Here is a 19728-nt window from a genome sequence, read left to right on the forward strand (position 1 = left end):
TAGTTTTAGCATTTATGGGAAATTTTACGAGTAGTGTTTCATACCCTTCTATACTTTCGATGGGACATGATCTAAGCTGTAATTTAGTCTTGGCTATAATAGCGACACCTCCTCCTTGTGAGTGGGTTCTATCTGTTCTAAATATGGTGTAGTCGGGTGGGATTGCCAGAGTTAGTAGGGGACCTGATGCTTGATGGAGCCAGGACTCTGTGATTACTAGTATGTCGAGCTGTGATTCCATAATGAGGTCGTGCACTTCTATAGCATGTGCCCCTAAGGAGCGGGCATTGATGAGCGCTCCTTTGAAGGTGGATAGTGATTTGTTGGGGGTGTCTGGAGATGGTTTGGAAGTAGTGTTGGGTTTCTGGCTAGGAGTATGGTTTTGATGAGGGGGAAGAGCTCTGGGCCTAGTTTGTTTGGGAGGTGTGTGTTCATATTTGACTGGGTTGGGGTGGTTGAAGGTACGAGACCTTAATCGGAAGTGTCTTGCTACACCTATCACGGGGTTAGAGAATTTTTCAGTATGGCTGTGGTGAGGTGACTCTGAGATGGGCAATACGTGTGAGCTTGTATTCTGATAGGTCCTGGGGGTGAGACTTGCGTTATTTGGGAATGGGGGAGTAGAGGGAAGGAATGGTGTAGGACAAGGGATAGGGTGATGCCGGGGGCATGCCGGCTTGCTGAGACCGTTATTATGGGGCCGGTAGTAGTGGCCCAAGCAGGGTGTGAGGCTGGGGAGAATGCAAAACGGGAACATGATGAGGGGCAACCAAATTTGCATATTGGATTAGTGTCAGGGCGAGCTGCGACCATAAGGTGCCGCGCTAGCTCCTCAAAGTGGTCTGTAGGCGACCAAGGGGCACAATACAGCAGTCTAATGGTCTGTAGGCGACCAAAGGGCACAATACAGCAGTCTAAATGGTCTGTAGGCGACCAAAGGGCACAATACAGCAGTCTAATTTGGTCTGTAGACGACCAAAGGGCACAATACAGCAGTCTAGATGGTCTATAGACGACCAAAGGGCACAATACAACAGTCTAGATGGTCTGTAGACGACCAAAGGGCACAATACAACAGTCTAGATGGTCTGTAGACGACCAAAGGGCACAATACAGCAGTCTAAATGGTCTGTAGGCGACCAAAGGGCACAATACAACAGTCTAGATGGTCTGTAGACGACCAAAGGGCACAATACAACAGTCTAGATGGTCTGTAGACGACCAAAGGGCACAATACAGCAGTCTAAATGGTCTGTAGACGACCAGTGTTAGAGACTGGGAGCACATTTCAATAGAATCGGTTAGGATTATAAGCATACAGTAGTGTCTCCGGTGCTAGCATGTACTTACAGTACGTTTTCATTGTCCGGGTGGTAGTCTATCGGTTGGAGAGTGGAAAAATTGTGCAGGGGGGGTGGCCACGCCGCGCTCCTGTGCGCGTAACAGGCGCAGGAACAGGCCTTAGTGCTGGCCACCGGCGGTTCCGCCTACCGGCGGATGGATGCAGGTTTAAACTGCATCAAGCGAGGATCAGCCTCGCTTTCGTGCCGCGCGGCGCCCGGCATGCGGGAGTCAGGCACCTTTAGAGACAGGGTCAGGCAGGCCCTTCGGCGATGGTGCTGCATGCACTCCGTGTGCGTGGGCAGCTTCAGGGATGGGAGGGGGGGCTCCTGCCCTCTACCCTCGGCGAGGCTTGCAGGAATGGGGCACAGGCGCAGGAACAGGCCTTTGTGTGGCCTTAGTGCTGGCCACCGGCGGTTCCGCCTACCGGCGGATGGATGCAGGTTTAAACTGCATCAAGCGAGGATCAGCCTCGCTTTCGTGCCGCGCGGCGCCCGGCATGCGGGAGTCAGGCACCTTTAGAGACAGGGTCAGGCAGGCCCTCTAATTAACCGCACCACCGCTAGGGTGGTCGCCTATTGGTGACCCGTCTACTCGGTCATGCCTGGCTGATATAGCCAACCTGTAAACTTCAATGGTCCTAAAAGGCTCTTCCGTCTTATGAGAGTCTCACCAAAAATGTGAGAATCTGCACTATAGTGGCATGAACAGGATGAAAGCCTTGTTCACAACAGACCTCCCAGCACTGCCACACAGTGCCATAGCTCTGAGTGTAAAGGGAGACCACGATTCCCTGATAAACTTAGCAGCGTTTCCTGAAATCCCCGGCATGTTCCATCTCTGCCCAAGACCCTACAGGCCAACAGTGGCAGGCCCCTTGTCTCCACCAGAGGATGAATGTGCCCCCACTGGATCAGTCAGCAGGCTTGACGATGAGGAATCCTCCGCGGGAAATCTGAAGAACGTTCCATCAGCACTGGAAACCACACTTGAAATCTCCATTTGGGTGCCACCATCACCATCGCTGACTCCTCCTTGCAGATTTTCACTAATGTCCGGGCTAGTGTTATGAACAGCAGGAAAGCCTAGTGAACAGCTCTGTCCCATATCTGCAGGAACGAGTCTGGGTTCAGTACCCCCTCATCCAACCTCCAGCTGAAGTAACAGTCTGCACATTCACCCTGGATGCAAATAGATCTATGTCTAAGGGACCCCATATCGCCACTAATCTCGATAATACATCTCTGTGCAAGATTCAGTCGCTAGTGTCTTGCAGGTAGTGGGAATTCCAGTCTGCTACAAGGTTCAGTACTCCTGGGAGATATTCCGCTAGGATAGATATGTTCCTTTCTAGGCAGTAATGCCAGAAATCCTTCACCAACTCCACCAGAATCTTGGGTCTTGGCTCTCCTAAATGGCTGATGTATCGCACCACAGATATGTTGTCCATCCTAATGATTATGCAACCGTCCGCTCTATGTCTCGCAAATGCTTTCACTGTGAAAGATCATGCTAGGAGTTGGCGTTCTAGAGTGTTTATATGAATGTCTTGCTTTCCTTGTGACCATTTGCAGCCCATTTCCAACTGGCCACATCTCACTCCCCAACCTGACCTGCTTGTGTCCGTCCGATTCGATTATCAATTCCAGAAGGTCGCCAAAAATCGATTAACCGTTCCACGCATCCATGTTGTGCAACCACCATTCTACTCTGTTCTCCCCTCCGCGTCGAGAAGAACTAATTGGTGATAGTTGACAACTCCGTGCAAATGCCTGATCTTCAGTCTCTGACGTGCTCTGTAATGCAGCAGCCCTGGGGAAATTGCCTGTATTGAGAATGCTGAAAGCCCCACTACTCTGGCTAGAATCCAAAAAGAGATAGTCGATTTCCTGAGCACTCCTCAACTCCTTTTTTTATTGTCATCTTCTGGGCTGGCAGTACCAACGTTGCTTTTCATGAAGCCCATACGACTGCTCGGGGTTACCTATGATTTATTCCTGTAGCTGAGGAACAAGAGGCACAACAGTAACAATGCCATCCACTGCACCTGTTCTCAGAGTGCCCGCTTGTCTTGAACCAGGATGAGAATGTAGTGTAGATGTGAAATGATTCCCTCTCTCATGGCTGCCGCCACTGGCTTCAGTAGCTTGCTGAAGGCCCAAGGAGCCGATGATAGACCAAAGGGTAAGCTCTTGAAGTGCCAAGGCTTCCCTTTCCAAAGGAATCTCAAGTAGCATTGCTGCAAGCAATCTGCTGGGATCGTCGGTATGCGTCCTTGAGGTGCATCATTGCTAGTCAGTCTCCTTTCCTGAGAATGTCTATGGGAGGTGTATGCCCTCCATCTTGAAGTGTATATACACTAGCCACCCGTTCAGTTCTTTCAAATGCATCGCCAGACTCACCTTGCCCTTCCTATATACTAGGAACATGTTGCTGTACAACCCGGGTGTCTGAGGGCTGTGAGAAACCCGAGGGTATCCTCACTCCTTAACCCCCTGGATTCTCTTCTCAGGTGGCCAGTGAAAACCCATTGCTCTTGGATCCTGACCCTTGGGGTGGAGCAGCAGGGAGACCTGTGCAATCAGCAGGGAATCTTGTTTGAGGAGAGGCAAGCCGCTGGGGGAAACGGCTATGGGTCGGTCTGCTGTGCAATGCATGCCGGGACGCTGAGGTGGTCTCAGGAAGTGCAGCGTGAGAGCCAGAGCTCCATGTAGAGAATCCAGAGAAGGGAGCCATGTGGAGAGGCTGTCCCTTTCCCTTGTGCCAGAAGTGCTTGTTCCCCCTGTGTCAAGAAGCAGACAGAGGAGTGTCTGAGGGGCAGGAATTGGACCCTGTACAGCAGACGCAGAAGGCCATGTGTTCCGTGCTGCTGGAAAGCTATCAAAGTGACCAGTGAGTTTCTGTCAGATGAGAAACTCAGGGTTCGAATATCCGAACATTTCCATTGTTGGAGAATACTGTGTATCAGAGTGGTCGCGTGTCTAAGGAACAACGTTTTTGAAAGTCTTGAGTGCCGGGCATTTCACATAAAGTAAAAGGAATTAATATTAAACATCCGGTTGCATTAAAATTGAATCTCAAGCCAAACTGAATAAAAACTTTCAAATAAGCAAAACTACTACATGTTGAATTCAAAAGTGAACAAAACTTTAAAATGTAAGCAAATATACAGTATGCTGAATTCCGAATTGAATGGAACTTTAAAGAATAAGCTAAAACGTTGGTACACTGAAGCTTGATTTAAATGGAACTTGAAGCCTTCACTCAAGAAAGGTTTTTGTGGAACTGTTTTACACTTTGGGAAGGGTGCTGAAAAGAAGCTGCGAGCTGGAAGAAGCTCAGAACTTTATGTTGAACACAGTTTCTTTTGGTTGCAGACATCCGTACACATTGCATACGATTTAGCTGTGAGGGCAAGTATAGGTATTGGACACACAGATTTCTAAGTTGAACTCTTTGACTCAGACTTTTCTTAGTTTCATTTAGTAGGGAAATCCCACCTTAGCGTAGGGAAAGTTAGGCCTTTTTTCATCCTGACATTTAAGTTAATAAAGAGTTTTATTTTGAACTTTGAATCTGTTGTCTGTCTTGCTTCAGGATACCTTCACAGGGCCCCCCTCTCTTCATTGGTTTCCCTCTCAGCAGTTCTAACTTCGCTTACAGATGTTTTTCCTCCGTTAGCGAGAAAGTTAGGTGTACTGGAATACGAGTCTGTACTGGAGTACTTGTTTGAACCCCGGCACCGATTGCAACCTGCAAGCACCTTTTGATAGCGAATGCCAATATGCCATAAACAGTTGGGTTCTGAACTCTCGCCTGCAGCAGCTCCTTGCCAGATCTGCTGGGAGTAGGCCAATCCGGATTTGTGGCAGGGAGGCAGACAATACAAAGCAGGTGACAGATCTCATCGACATAGCCATTAAGAAGAAGGTGCCCCCAATGCTGCTGGCCTTAGATGCAGAAAGGTTCTTTGATGCGTGGCGTGCATTCATTTGAAAGTGGTGATGGACAAAGCGGGCCTGGGTGCAGATTCTACATGGTGGGGGGTCTTCTGGGAGGGTGTTGGTAAATGGCCAGCTGTCTCAGGGATTACATTTATTCAGGGGCACAAGGCAGGAATGCCCCACTCTCCTTTTTGCGCTGTGGAGTGGAGCCTCTTGCAGATCGCATTAGGACTGACCCAAATATACAGGACATCAGGTACAGAGGGGTCCCTCATAAAATTGCGCTGTACGCGGACAACATCCTCCTCGCCATCTCCGAGCCAGAGAGGAGTGAAGCTCTTAATTTATAATTGGCACAGGAAAGAGTGCTGGGCCTACAGAGTATCTCGACCTTCCGATGGGCAGAGAAGAGTATTAGCTATTTCGGCATCCAGTTAACCACAAAGTTTGAGGGGCTGTACGGCGCCAACAATCCCTATGCAATAATAGCTATTAGAGATGACCTGGGGAAATGGCGCTGCCATGCACTTTCTGTTGGGCAGATTAGCTGCGATAAAAATGAATGTGCTACCTAGATTATTGTATCTATTGTGGAACTCCCTGTGGAAGTCCCTAAACAAAGGGTGGGGAAACGCCAAGAGGACTTGAGCAGGTATGTGTGGCAGGGCGGCCAGTGAGAATGGCAGCGACAACCCTGTACAGATCCAGGAGACAAGTGGGGGCCAGGCTATGCCCCACTTATTTCCCATCTTGGCATCAGTTGAGCGTGTGCATGCGACCCCCCTGGGCCCCTTCAGGAGCATCATGGATGCCTTTAAAACTTGGGACCCTCGTGGGCTCCCCAGCCGTGGGTTTGCTTCCTCCTCCATTGTCCCGCCTCCCACTCCCTCCTCCTGTCCTGATTGGCCTTCTCCCTCGACTGTATCTGTGCCTCCTGATGTCGCTGCACGTCCGCTCCCTGTGCCATTTCACATCTTGGCACCAGGCGAGCGTGTGCATGCGACCCCCCTGGGCCCCTTCAGGAGCATCATAGCTGCCTTTAAAACTTGGGACCCTCGTGGGCTCCCCAGCCGTGGGTTTGCTTCCTCCGCCATTGTCCCGCCTCCCACTCCCTCCTCCTGGCCTGATTGGCCTTCTCCCTCGACTGTATCTGTGCCTCCTGATGTCGCTGCACGTCCGCTCCCTGTGCCATTTCACATCTTGGCACCAGGTGAGCGTGTGCATGCGACCCCCCTGGGCACCTTCAGGAGCATCATGGCTGCCTTTAAAACGTGGGACCCTCGCGGATTCCCCAGCCGTGGGTGTGCTTCCTCCTCCATTGTCCCGCCTCCCACTCCCTCCTCCTGGCCCGATTGGCCAAGTCTATCCTCATCCTGGACCAGACCTGGGAAGCCCTCTGCTCGGCAGCCCCTGCGGCTAAGGGTCCCAAGGCAAAGGGCGGCTCCAACAGAGGCAGCTCCAGATCGTGTCTGCAGGTGTCAGCAGGGGAAGCCAATGAAGCCACCAGACACCGACAAAACTGTAAGTGCTGGTATGGGTGGGGGGTAGAGCAATTACTCTACTCTAGAAAGCTTCTGCCAATCTAACTTACCTTTCAATGGCCCAGACTGCTACAGACCTGCACCATGCATTATTAGAGAGATATGTGACCACCAGCCTAAACCTATTCATGGCTGGACAGCAAACACTGCCTGCAGTATAATGTTAACTAGTACCATACCCCGAGAGAACCACAAAGATTAGCCTGCGCCAAATCTAGACATAAATGTGATTTTTAGCATGTGCCTCACTTAGATGGAATTCTCAAGTTTAGTCTGTGCCAGATCTAGACAGAAATGTGACTGTTCGCATATATGATTCTCAGCATGCACCACACTTAGAATTCTGACCCTAGCTTGCGTTGCATCTAGATCGAAATGGGATTCTTAGCATGCACCACCCTTAGAATTATGAACCTAGCTTACGTCGCATCTAGATAGAATTGTGACTGTTAACATGTGCCACACTTAGAATTCTGAACCTAGCTTGCATCGCATCTCGATAGAAATGTGACTGTCAGCATGTGCTGCACCTAGATGGAATCCCACAATGCAAGGACAGCAATGCCAACTAACAATTCCATCCCTCTGCATACACCTCTCAAACTATAACCAAACACAACCACAAGCCTAAAACACAGCAATCCGCACAAACTTCACCACAATGCAACAACAAAACAAACCACACATAGACTTGCACAACAGCACATGACGACTACGGACCAAACACCCCAAGCCCAGCCAACGGACCCACCGGGCTGAGGCTGTCAACAGCACATCACTGCTCTCTTGCACTTTTCCAGCTTATTCCCACTAACCCACCCCCCCTCTCCTCCCCTTTTTCCGAGCCGCCAGAGCGCCAGGGGACCACTTCGGTGGTGATAGTGCGCGGTACAAATGTCCTTTAACATTAACATATGGAGGTACAACCAGGCCACGCAGTGGAGTACTAAGAGACCCAGTAGACCTGAGTTTCGCAGAAGGGCTGGTGACACTTAGACCAGGTGGTACTGAACCGTCTCATCACTTTTCCCGACGACAGAGGAGATCCAGTCCGGAGAGTCTTCTTCCTTTGACTGGTGGGGATAACCAGTTTGCTTGTCTTTTCGCCTTCCGGCACCATCTCGTGACCGCCTTGCCTGTGCCAAGCACCCCAGCAACCGGAATACCAGGGTTTACCACTACCGCGAAGAAAAGGGTGGTACCTTGTAACCGGGAAACTCTGCGGCTGGTTTCTTCCCTGGCAGCGCAACGACCTTCAGCTTTCCTCCACGTCGAGACCTCCTCTTCCTCTGGACAAAACACCAACTTGCACCCGCTGCCAGGAACACCTGCCCCCGTTGGAGCGTTCTTCCCACTTTCAGGTACTGTGTCCCACCTGGCTTCCCTTGCGACAGATCGTTCGGGGCGACAGTAAATCCTCAACTTTCTAACATGGGTTAGCCTGGGACTTGTTAACTAACTTTTCCTGACTTGATCTCAATATTTTTGTGAACTATTTACAAAGACTCTTTAGGCATAACCCCACTGTGCGATCCTGGACACATTTCGCTTGCTCTCTCTAAGAGTGGGCCTGGCATTTGAACTTCCTTGATCTCCAGTAGACTTTGCCTAACCTTCCTCACTGTAGTTCTTTGAAAAGTATTGAAATTTGTGTGCTTTCATAACTCTGCCTTTTTCCCCTCCCTTTTTAATAACTTACTAGAGTGCCATCTTATGTTAAGCGCTCACCTCTGTCTGAAAATAAGTGGTGTTTCTCATTAAGACTTGTCTAATAAGTAATTAGGGTTGTATATATATATAATATTGACTGTGTGTTGAATTTATTTACCTCTCTTTGTGTTAGTGTAATTTACAAGTGTGTCTTTAAATAAATTATTATATACTTTTACACCACGTTATACACATGCTCTGCCAGGAAAGGGGGCCGTTTTACAGCAAAATAATTCTGTATATCAATGCAGAAAAAGGGTAAGAGCTCAATACCATTTTAAAGCCCCTCGGTTCGTGCACACTGCAAAGTAAGGGCTACCGGCCAGTCTCGGATGTTTCTCTAATTTGTGACTTGAAGACTGTTTAAAATGTACATTTGCCTACACATTTTATTGACTGTATTGAATGAACACAAAACACGTTTTCATGTTTGTAGTACGGCTAGTTGCTTAGAGCTCTTTGTTTTACAAATGAGGGCGGAGGAAGAATAGTTGGGAACCTTCAGTAGGCTAATTGAGATGGTGAAGTATTAAGCGACCTTTTCAAATATGTCAGAACACCTGCGATATTAACCTTTTAATGGCCGACAGGTCTATGTGTGTCTGCTGTGACGCGACAAGAGCATCGTTTTTTCAGAAAACAAGAAAAGTACTTTGAACAAAGGGGCAAAGGAAATGAAAACCTGAGGCCTGTACGAGGGGGGTGGGGAGGAGGACATTGAAACCAACATTTGTTTCCTGAAACAAAGTGAAGAATGTATAGTTTAGCACTAACGCCAATGATGAACACGGACAACGGGACCGGTTATTAGGCACTGATGTAAAGTCATGAAACCCTTTAATGCACATCGCATATAGAATTATTCCTAAAAAGGATGCCCTCTCCATCGACAAACACAGGTCTAGCGCCCTTTCAGCCAAGAGGTAGCCCAGGAGTCACCCCCACAACCCACTTATTGAAGTGGGAGTGGAGTTCTGCAAATCTACTCTTCATTTTGATGCAGTGAAGCCTTTGTTGCTGTTATTTGATACGCCTTCAGAGGGCATATTTTCTCTCCCACCTTTTTGACAAAGTGGAGACACATACTAGCACCGAAGGGAAGGGATTGCACCCCCCTTTCGGGAACTTTATCCATGACCAGACCCACTTTATCATAAGCTATCCACATAACTAACAGACAGCTGGCCTGCTTAATCAGAACTCTCTGCACACCTAACACGTTGCCTGCTTGCCTTAACACCGTGTCAGACCAGCAGCAAGTGGGGGTGATTCACGATTTGTCACACACTCACTATCACTAGTCTACACAAGGACAGGGGGTCTAGGGTCGGACTGGGCTGGCCTGGCAGGGCAGGGCATACAATTGTCTAGGGCACCAACAGAAAAGTGGCTCAGTTGCAATAGCAATTAATTCCTTTTGTGACAGACTGAATAGTACCCAACGGGGGATTTAAAAAAAACAAAAAAAAAGTTACGCAAATTGTGCAATTTAAAGAATATTGATTCAGCGAAAATGGTCAAAACTAATAGCCGCATAGTGAAGAAACTCATTAAACTGTTAATGGCCCGATTAAATTGTTTTAAAAAAAAAACTGTTACTGGCCCATATTGGCCAAAAAGGTGGCCCACTTTGGCCCACGCCAGCATTTTGCATTTTTGGTTCAGCCATGGAGGACACTGCACAGGTGTCACTTTGTCAAGCGTTTACACAAAACATAACATGCAAAAGACACATGAACCCTCCATAAGCATTTTCTGTAAAGTCATGAATTGACGCGATTCATGGATGATGGTTTGAGGGCCACTTTTTTGAGAGGAGGGGTGGGCCACATTTTTGGGTGTTGGGGCCTATTTCTTGTCCCAGTCCGGCCCTGACCCCTAGTGTATGTTTTTGGGCAGCTGTGTGTGGTCCACAGAGCAGGGTATGGACTGGTGGCAGCTCCATGCTGAAATTGACAGGAGTTCAGAGTATCCTCCATTTTGGGATACCCAGGCCCTGCCATTTGAATCAGTTGATTCCTGATGGGATACAAGATGGCCCCTGTGGCCTCTTGCTTTCCACTGCCCGTTACCTTGTTTTCCCAAAGTGCTGGGAAACCCTGACTCTGTCCCTTCCCCCTGACTGGCTGTTGGGTGGAAGTTCCATATATGGGATTGTGGGGAAGTCCAGGCCAGACTGGCTGCAGCCTTCCCAATGACTATGTTGTGGGCGCACCCTAGGGGTGGGACCTGGGAAAATGGAGTGTGTGACCAATATATATTTCATGTTATGGGTGTCTTGTCTGTTTTCTTGTGTGTGACACAATGACTGAGACAGCCCTGCCCGAAACAAGTATGAATGCAGTGTGGAGTGCTGAATGGCTGGGTGCTTGTCCCCAATCAACATTCCTTGTTGTGAGTGTCTGGATGGAGAAGAATGGCCTGAATGCACTGTGAGCCTGATTGGCTGCCTGCCTGCTGAATGCCATTTTGAATGATTGGCTGCCTGAGCCTGGTTCAGCAGTGTGAATGAGAGACAGAACAGTTTAATATACATTATTTACAGGTTGCCCTGGTGGGTGTGGAGGAGGTCCTCACACAGAACTGTCTAGTGGTAGGGGCCCAGTAGTCTGCCAATAGTTTAACCAACATGTTTCCCTCCCGTGTCTAGTGTTGGTTCACATTGTTATTAGACATGTATGTCATTTACAAATGTCAGCAGTTAGTGCATTTTAAAGGAGTTAAGAGTCAACTATGGAACCACACAGATATTGTACATATTTATCATTATAGTATTGCCCGAGCACAAAGTGTGTTATTGTGTGTGTATATATTCTGAACGTTATTTATATAAAGAACTGTGTTATCACCAACATAGTGTGTGGACATTCCTTTGTGGTGGCTTGGGGACTAAGCTGTGCATAAGAACCAGCCCGCATCACCTCCCGAGAGCCTAAGCCTTGATTGCTCGTCCAACGTTACCATATAGAGAATCTTAACTGGGGTGCTCTGTGCTTCTACTCTGCCATATAGAGGGAAGGAGTACAGATAACCCCCCTCCAGTCTTTACAAGGCCCTCTTGGGCAGTAACCCAAATTGCCTTCAGTTTGTCTGAGACTGCAACAGACAAGACTTGCAGCTGACAGTACCATGGCTCATGGATGGATCAGAGAAGGTGGAAAGCTCCGGATCCATGCATGCATCATTGCAGGGATAAGGGGGAGAGTATGTGTGGAGGTGTGCAACTCATTTGGTAGGTGCTGCCCCATCGGCTTACATTTAAAAACATCTGCTTCTTTCAAAATCAAGGAAGAGCCGGCGTAGGATAACTAGAATCCAATCAGCTGAAACAAAAAGAGGAAAAACAACTTGCCATCTAATAGAACCAACTAATCCCAGTGGGAGGATTAGATAAAAAGCACCAGATGAAAATACATGGGAAGTAAGGTGAGGATTGGAGGCATCCGGGCTCAGTTTTTGTTCCCCAGCATAAATCATGCATAGAGAAGATAGCATCCTGGTAGGAGTGTGCATGCAATTGTTGCGGCCGCAGGCCCTCAGAAGCCATGAAGCTCGACAGCTGGCTGCACACCATGCATCCACTAAAGAAAGACAACTGACTAAGTCTTAAAACCAGTAAAAGTAGGATTCTAGAACTGTCAGCTTCAGGGATGGCAGTTGAAAAGCTGAGCTCCTGCCTCACCTGTTTTAACATGTCTGAAGTCTCCATTCCTGAGCACTCCTAACGTGCCAAAAGACGCAAAGGTGATGAAGTGGGGAATTTTAACAATGAAGAGCGTGATGTCAGGATTTTGGAAATGATGGCCAACATCGCTGATATTAAAGCAAAGCTGTGTACCTACGAAGAAAGGTGTCAGGAGATGGCCACTGGGATTGATGGATTGGAAATGCAACTAAGGATATGGAATTATGATCTTTGGGGACCTCAGTAGAGACAATGTATAGAAGAGGAGGTGTTCTCTATTGCTAAAGAAAAGGCAAGGCAAAAGAATCTGAAATATGATTTATCCTGCGACTGTGTGTGACAATGGATGGGCAAATACATTTATTTTACTGATCAGGTCAGGGCTGAGGCCTTCCAGGCAGACCTGGATGAACAGGAGTTGGAGCCTACGGAGGCAGCTCCTTCTCGGAGGGAGCCCCCTGCTAGACAACTGAAACGCAGATGTGTCATTGACATAGCGTAAGTGTTGCATGGTTTTGTTTGCAGACTCAGGTCTGCTGAAATGGGAACTTTTAAAAATGTTTTAAAAAATGACATTATCGTGAACATTACTTTTTGTTGTCTACAGTTGGTGACGGTTAAATGCTTCAAAAGCTTTTTTTCCATTCAACTGGTGTGGAGTGGAATTATTTTACCTGATCGTTCGATGATGGTGTCCTGGTGGTAGTGTTGATAGTCTTGGATAGAGGAATGGTCTCTGTGGCGTGTTGACATGCAACGCTGATGACGGCGTTCGCTCTGTGCGTGTTTTGCGCAGCCAAGCAGCTCAGTATTATAATAGCTGAATTTTGTCGGCTGCCATTGGCTTGAAGATAGCAAGATATGTATTGTACAACGTTCTTCCGTGTCCTGCTTTGGTTTGGGGATACTCGTGAGTGTTTCCCAACATTGATAGAGGATGCACTTGCCGTGTATCACATGTGGCGCCAACAACTTCCTCGGTATGCGCTCTGAGCAGAGCTGTGGAGAAATGGAGTCGTAACAGCAATTATTATTATTATTATTATTTTTTTAACGCTGTGGAATACTGCTACCTCATGGATTACCCTTACCTTCCTAGTGTGGGTGCATTACTTTTGTTGTGCTTGAATGCTCTCGAGCAAAATGAGCCTTCGGCTCCATTTACCTTTGGATAAGACGTGAACCAAGTCCCTTGTATAAGAGGTTGCAGTCACCTTAGGTGTTGGAAGTTGCACAATATGGACGGTTACTGAACTGGTCGGAATGTTTGAACTGTGGCAATGTTGGACCTTATTTTATTTATTGTTTTAAGTTGTTCCTTTTGGTTAAATATAGTGGTTAGCTATTGACAATATAGGTTCAGGTTAGCATTGATGGATAGGCGAGGCATACTCAAGTGTATGATTTGTATTCCTTTTGTTGCATTTGTAAATGATGGTATCATTTTATACTCTGTTTGTGGCAGGATTGTGTGTGTTGGGATTAATTGTTTATGTTTTATTTTTGTTTTGTCCTTGGCTTTTATGTTTTTAGACATTTGTTGTCTGCTATTTTACCTTCTGTGTAGTCAGAGCCTTTGTGAATGGGAGGCTACAATCCATTTTGATTGTCATGCACTGGACGCTCATGCTTATGGCTTCTTCCATGTGTTCTGTGCAATTATGTTTTTCCCTGGTGCACAAGAACATACCTTTATTCACCCGTGCAGGACTCTCACATAAGAATATATTATATTCTTCTTTCTGACACATTACTTGATGGGGTGACTGACATTGACATCCAGGAAACGAACATTTCTGATGACACTGTCCACACTGTCTGGGGCTAATAGTTTGGGACTTGAAGGAAAGGTCACTAAGGCGGAGGTTATTTTGGCTATTATTCAATTGCAGATTGAGAAGTCTCTAGGTATGGATGGCCTCAAGTCTACTTTCTCCGATCCTACGTAGCCTTTATAATTTTCTACTGCCGAGGGGGGAATCGTGTTAGATGATGGAGGAAGCCCTTATTACGATACTCCCTAAACCTGGCAATGATCACTCTAGATGTGAAAATTATCGACCAATCTCCTTACTTAATGTTGATATGAAGAATCTTGCAAAGGTTTTTGCAGATCGATTGAGTGGCTGCATTGGGAATGTGATTCATGCCTCACAATCTGGGTTTGTAAGCCAGCGATTTGGATATGATAATATTAGAACTCTTATCAATGTGCTTGGCCATAAATTTGACCTTGATTCAAAGACGGCCCTGATTTTCTTGGATGCGAAGAAGGCCTTCGATAGGGTCACCAAGATGTTTTGAGGAGTTTACGTTGGGTAAGATGGGCTTCAGCAAAGCATTTATTAATATGGTGAATTGTTTGCACAACGGTGCATCAGGCAGGATTTGGGCTAATGGTAATATTTCAGAGTCATTTCACTTGTATAGAGGAACAAGGGAGGGGTGCCCCTGATCTCCATTTTTATGCAACATTGCCTTAGAGCCTCCGATTACGCTTATTTGTCAAAGTGTGGACATTCAAGGGTTGAAAATATGACCAGTTGAACTTAAGGTATTGGTTTATCCAGATGATTTGGTTGTTGTATTGTCTAACCCTTGTGTTTTTGCTGTCCGCTTTTGAGGAGCATCTTTGATGAAATCGGATCACTCACTGGGCAGAAGATGATTGTCACGATTCCTGCCCCTCATGTCCCCAGCCCTCCAAGATGTCAGGCTGGAGCCAGGCCACGATCACCTACATGGCCCTCAAGGGCCTCTCCATCCCTCCAAAGACCCACTTGGAGTCAGACTTGGCGCTTGTGGCACCAGACTCACTCACTCCCATAGGATAACACTGGGGATTGGACTTGGTAGTGCATTGATGGGGACAAGATGGATGCCCCCACATATTTCGGTTCCCAGAACTGCATGTGCGGTCTAGTCTTTTGGGTGTGGTTCAGCCCAAAGACACCTGGGATACCCAGAGACTATTTAAGCCACACCCAGGCTGAGAAACATGCTTTGCGTTTTCTGCACCTGCAGCGTGACACTCAGTGTTCGGATCGGTCTCCAGTAGGCCTGCATCTTTCTTCTGCGCTCAGCTCCTGCAAGAACAACGTTAGGAACAGCCTTACCTTGCAGCGCTTCTGCCCATCATTCATCGCTCCTTCTGTTCTGCGGGCATCTTCAGCGGTATCATTCCCATCCCGGCACGCCGCTTCCTAAGGAAAAGGGAAAAGAACAGGAAAAAAAGGCATTAGTAGCATTCTGCAAATCTTCAGTTATTTTTAAATACTGTACGAGCTTCAAACGCTTACCTGAATCCCAGCTGCTCGGGGGGAACTCTGTCTGCGGAACTACTCACCCATCTGCAAGAGGGAAAAGACACTCCAGGTTAACGTGGAAACATCTAGAGGCGCTGCATACCGCGCTTACCCACCGCATTTGTTCTTCATAACCGGCATCCACGCTGAAAACGTTGCAGCACCTAAAAGACACAGAAAAAGAACTCAGTTCAATGCAAATACGAAAGGGGTGCATCGTGCTCTCACTCACCTTCAGCGCTACTCATCTCATCAACACGCCGGCCATCATCTAAGGAAGGAAAGGAACGAAGTTAGAGAACTGTTCAAAAGACTCATACTTACCTGTCGGACTCTTGCCAGTGAATTAACTAGGCAGCAACGAGCCCGCATCAATCAACGCGCCCCTGCGCTGAAAGCAGGATGGAGAGCACACTATCCAAGAAAACAAGGTGAGATGTGGATCAAAGGGAAGGGTTGGACCCCGGGGAAGAAGGGGTTCAAGCACACAGAGATAATAGGCAGTTAAACGCTACCAATCCTGTGTTTCAGGCCCAGTCTCATAGCCTCCAGGGAAGGGTTCGAGGTCGTAAGAGGTCAGAACAGGCTGAGTGAAGTCCCCGTGGATACCAGGTGAGCGTTACAATAAACTGGACAAAAAGTGAAAAGTTTCCCTTGACGGTTGTAAGAACGATTTTGAGGGTTGGGATTTTAAGTGGTCTAAGGAGAGTTTTCTCGATTTATGGAAATGGGAACGCAGGACTCTAGAAGGGGAGTATTTGGTCAGGACATGTTGAAGATAGAGTGGTCCCCGGCCCCAGATAGCCTTGTGTATGATGCAGAGGAATACAAATTTAATCTCTGCTGAGACCAGGAGCCAGTGAAGGCTTTGTAGGGCAGGAGATATGCGGGACCTGTGCTTGAGGACAAGGATAAATATTGCTGCCCTATTCTGGGTTAGCTGGAGGGGTTGCAGGGTGTACGAAGGAAGATTAAGGAGGAGGCTATTGCAATAGTCTTGCCTGGAGAGAACCAGAGCAGGGGTAACATTGAGTCTCTGGGGAAAAGTGGAAGACCTGAAAGTGGGACTTCTTGGCAGTGTCCTGCAGGAAGACCTGAAAGTGAAATATCTCGATAGTGTCCTGAATATGAGGGATGAAGGAAAGGGAGGAGTTGGAGATGACTTAGATTACTGGCTTCAGAGGAGGGGGCAGGAGGAGAGCCCATGGAGGGTGGCCAGAGTGCAGGGAAGAAGTATGGTGCAGGGGACCCAATAGGGAGAATCTCTGTTTTGCTGACATTGAGGGAGAGGTCATTAGCAGTGCCCCAGGGCTGGATGGCGGAGAAGCAATCAGGGATGAAGGAAGGTGCACGGGCGTCAGTAGGAAGTTTGAAGAAGAGTTGTGTGTCATCAGCGTAGCCCTGGAAGTTGGGCAGAAGGAGGAAATGAGGCGTGCCAACAGAGAAAGGTATATGTTAAAGAGCCAGGGAGACAGAATGGCTGCCCTTGCCCTTCACGAACAGATTTTGTAGGATAGACAAAACATTTAAGGAATTCTTGTGGGGGGATAAAAAGACGAATAGGGACCTGCATTATATTCTGGCACGGGAGGTTGCAATGGGAGGGTTTGGTTATTTGGATCTGGGCAAGTATTGTAGGGGCTTTGTCCTTAGGAAATCAGCATTGTAATGTGCTTGTAATGTGGTGAATCTGCTGATTTGGTTTGATATGGAGGCTTGGATTGCATCACCATTTGAGATTGCAAGCCTCTATTCTCGGTCTAGGTTGCCACGGCCTAATAAACTTCTACCCACTAAGCTAATGTCTCAACGTGCATGGCTTCAATTGTTATAAGAGAATGACCAGGTTATCTGGCTGCATAAAGACGCCTCGTTGTGATATAATCCAGCCTTTCAGTTCAATAATAAAATATTTTGAAATAGCTGGGTTTCAAAGGGTACACTGCGTGTGGGTGATTTGGGGAAGGGGATTTTTGGATTTGATGAACTGCGGGTTAAGTATGGCTTAGCTAGGAGAGAAAGGCATAGATATATAGATTTGAGTACTCTATTGTCTCAGAGGATTGCTATGTTGAACGCCCCACTGACTGATAGAGCAGAGCTTTTCAAGATTTTGACAGTCCACTGCGAATGGCGTCATCCTTTCTTTGACTTATGCCGGTTGGGATTGAGATCAATGATGGGTGGGATCGTTTGTGAACAAAGTGGTCTGAGGAGGTCGGCTGCGACTTGAAGCAAAATTAATGGGAGGGGGTGGTTAAGGAAGCAACCTTGCAGAAGTTCGAGCTTAACTTGAGATTTTTGAGGCAGAATATTTTCAGGAGACTGTATTGGACTACGGAAAAAATGTGTTCATTGGGCCTTCAGGGGGACGATTGTTGTTGGGGTACAGTGGGGGGGGGTCATTGTTGTGTATGGTGTGGGGTGGTTCTAGGGTTTATATGTTTTGGAGGGAGGTCCTTGATCGCATAGAGTTAATTGTGAATGTAAGCGTTTCAAGGTGTTCGAAACATACATTGCTATGGTTGAACGGGTTTAGCAGGGGAGCAGCTTATTGCTCGAAAATTTGGATAGTCAGAGCACTCGTAGTTGCTCAGAAGCACATTTTAGAAGGTATGGAAGACTAGGAAAAAGCCTCAGATAGATGAATGGCTAAATGATCTGGTTAGACTATCTGCATATGAGAAAGCTATATACAAGAAAAAAAGATCGCTCCGATATGCATGGGGAGGTTTTGTCGTATTTTAATGATCTAAATGGATAATTCCGGTATGGCTGTTGCTATACTACAGTTTGGTTGTGTGATTGTGCGCAGTTAATTGTGTATTTTTTTCTGTCTCTTCTCTTATTTTCTGTTGCTAGTTACATTGTTGCAGGCTTTCATTGTAGTTTGATGTATTTCATTCATTTTCCTATTGCATTATTGACTTTGTTGACTTGTTGTTCCTGCAGCATTTTGTAGAGTTATTTCTCTTCGTTTTATGGGAACTACATTGTATTTCTTCCTTCTCTTTGTTTGATATTGTAATGTATTTGAACTATTGTAAATAATAGCGTAAAATCTAAAAATAAAGTTATTAAAAAACAGTGACGATCAGTGCTTTTGAGATTTATATTCCTGTGGGGGGGGAAGAAAAGTTGAAAAGTAACCTTCGGCTGCGTGGTCACTCCCTTGGTACTAAAAAGCGCAAGAACATACTTATGCATGTGTATACATTTATTAACTTAGATATAAAAAAGACATTAAATAAGAGTAATAGTTAATCTATCAAAAAGTAAAATCTATAAAGGGGAATAATAACAATGTTAAGGCACAAACACTCACTGCATGCCACTACACATCCAACCTTGACAAGCACTCCAACTATGGCATTCCTTGGGTGCCCTTCCCAAGTGTGGGATAGGAGCTGGATCTTCCCCTTGGTGTTGTAGTAGATACCAACAACGTTTGAAATTTAGGGAGATGGGAGCCGTTTAGCTCCTGTTTGTTGTCTAGAAGAGAGTGTGTATCCTTGACATTAATAGCTACCAGGATCTAATTTTGTCTCCCAAGGCCAACTGTTGCCATACAAATAATGCACCCGTGAATTTAATTTTGTGCATTTGGCACAATCTATAAATAAGGATACATCTACACAACATTTAAAGCAGAAGGGGTCATGCATAAATTAAAAAATGATAATATTTTTGCATCTTTTGTGGAAGTTAGGTTTGAGGAACGCCATATATTAGCTCCTTGTACCCCAGTGGTAGCTCCTGGTCACTGGTGAATGCTGGATATGCAGGAGCTGATTTTAGCTCCTGCTTTTCCAATCGTAATTTCAAGCCATGTACCAATTAATGGGAACATTGTCTCAGCCAACAATGCATCCAATATTCAGATAAATACATTTGAAAATCGTGCATATAAACATACCCTGTAAGCTTCCGTTTCCACATGAACATCTGTTTCCACCGCTTCTGTTCTCTGGGACCCTTCTTGGTAGAACGGAAGTGTTGGGCTCTCTGCAGCTAGCAAGGATGTCCTTTCATTGCACACATTCTCGTCACTGTCCGAGCCATCCATGATCCCCTTCAGTTACTGCTTCTGGGAAATCTAAACAAAATACCATAAGATTTCTCTTTTAGTTCAACAATTTTACTACACTACCATTTAAAAAAAAAAAAGATGCATCATTTGCATCCCTATGAAAAGACAAAAT

The 19728-nt window shown here is 46.7% G+C and overlaps 1 protein-coding gene across 1 annotated transcript in view; it reads right to left on the reverse strand.

Annotated features, from left to right (window-relative positions):
* The window catches only part of PSEN2 (presenilin 2), a 609714-nt gene that overhangs the window by 454109 nt on the left and 135877 nt on the right, over positions 1-19728 (reverse strand). The window contains exon 2 of the mRNA XM_069606926.1: positions 19443-19622. Coding sequence (XP_069463027.1) covers positions 19443-19592 — 150 coding nt within the window. The 5' untranslated portion in view covers positions 19593-19622. The remainder of the gene's footprint in view (positions 1-19442; positions 19623-19728) is intronic.

Source organism: Ambystoma mexicanum, chromosome 4p (genome assembly GCF_040938575.1).
Source record: "Ambystoma mexicanum isolate Mex_15411 chromosome 4p, UKY_AmexF1_1, whole genome shotgun sequence".
Taxonomy (NCBI): domain Eukaryota; kingdom Metazoa; phylum Chordata; class Amphibia; order Caudata; family Ambystomatidae; genus Ambystoma; species Ambystoma mexicanum.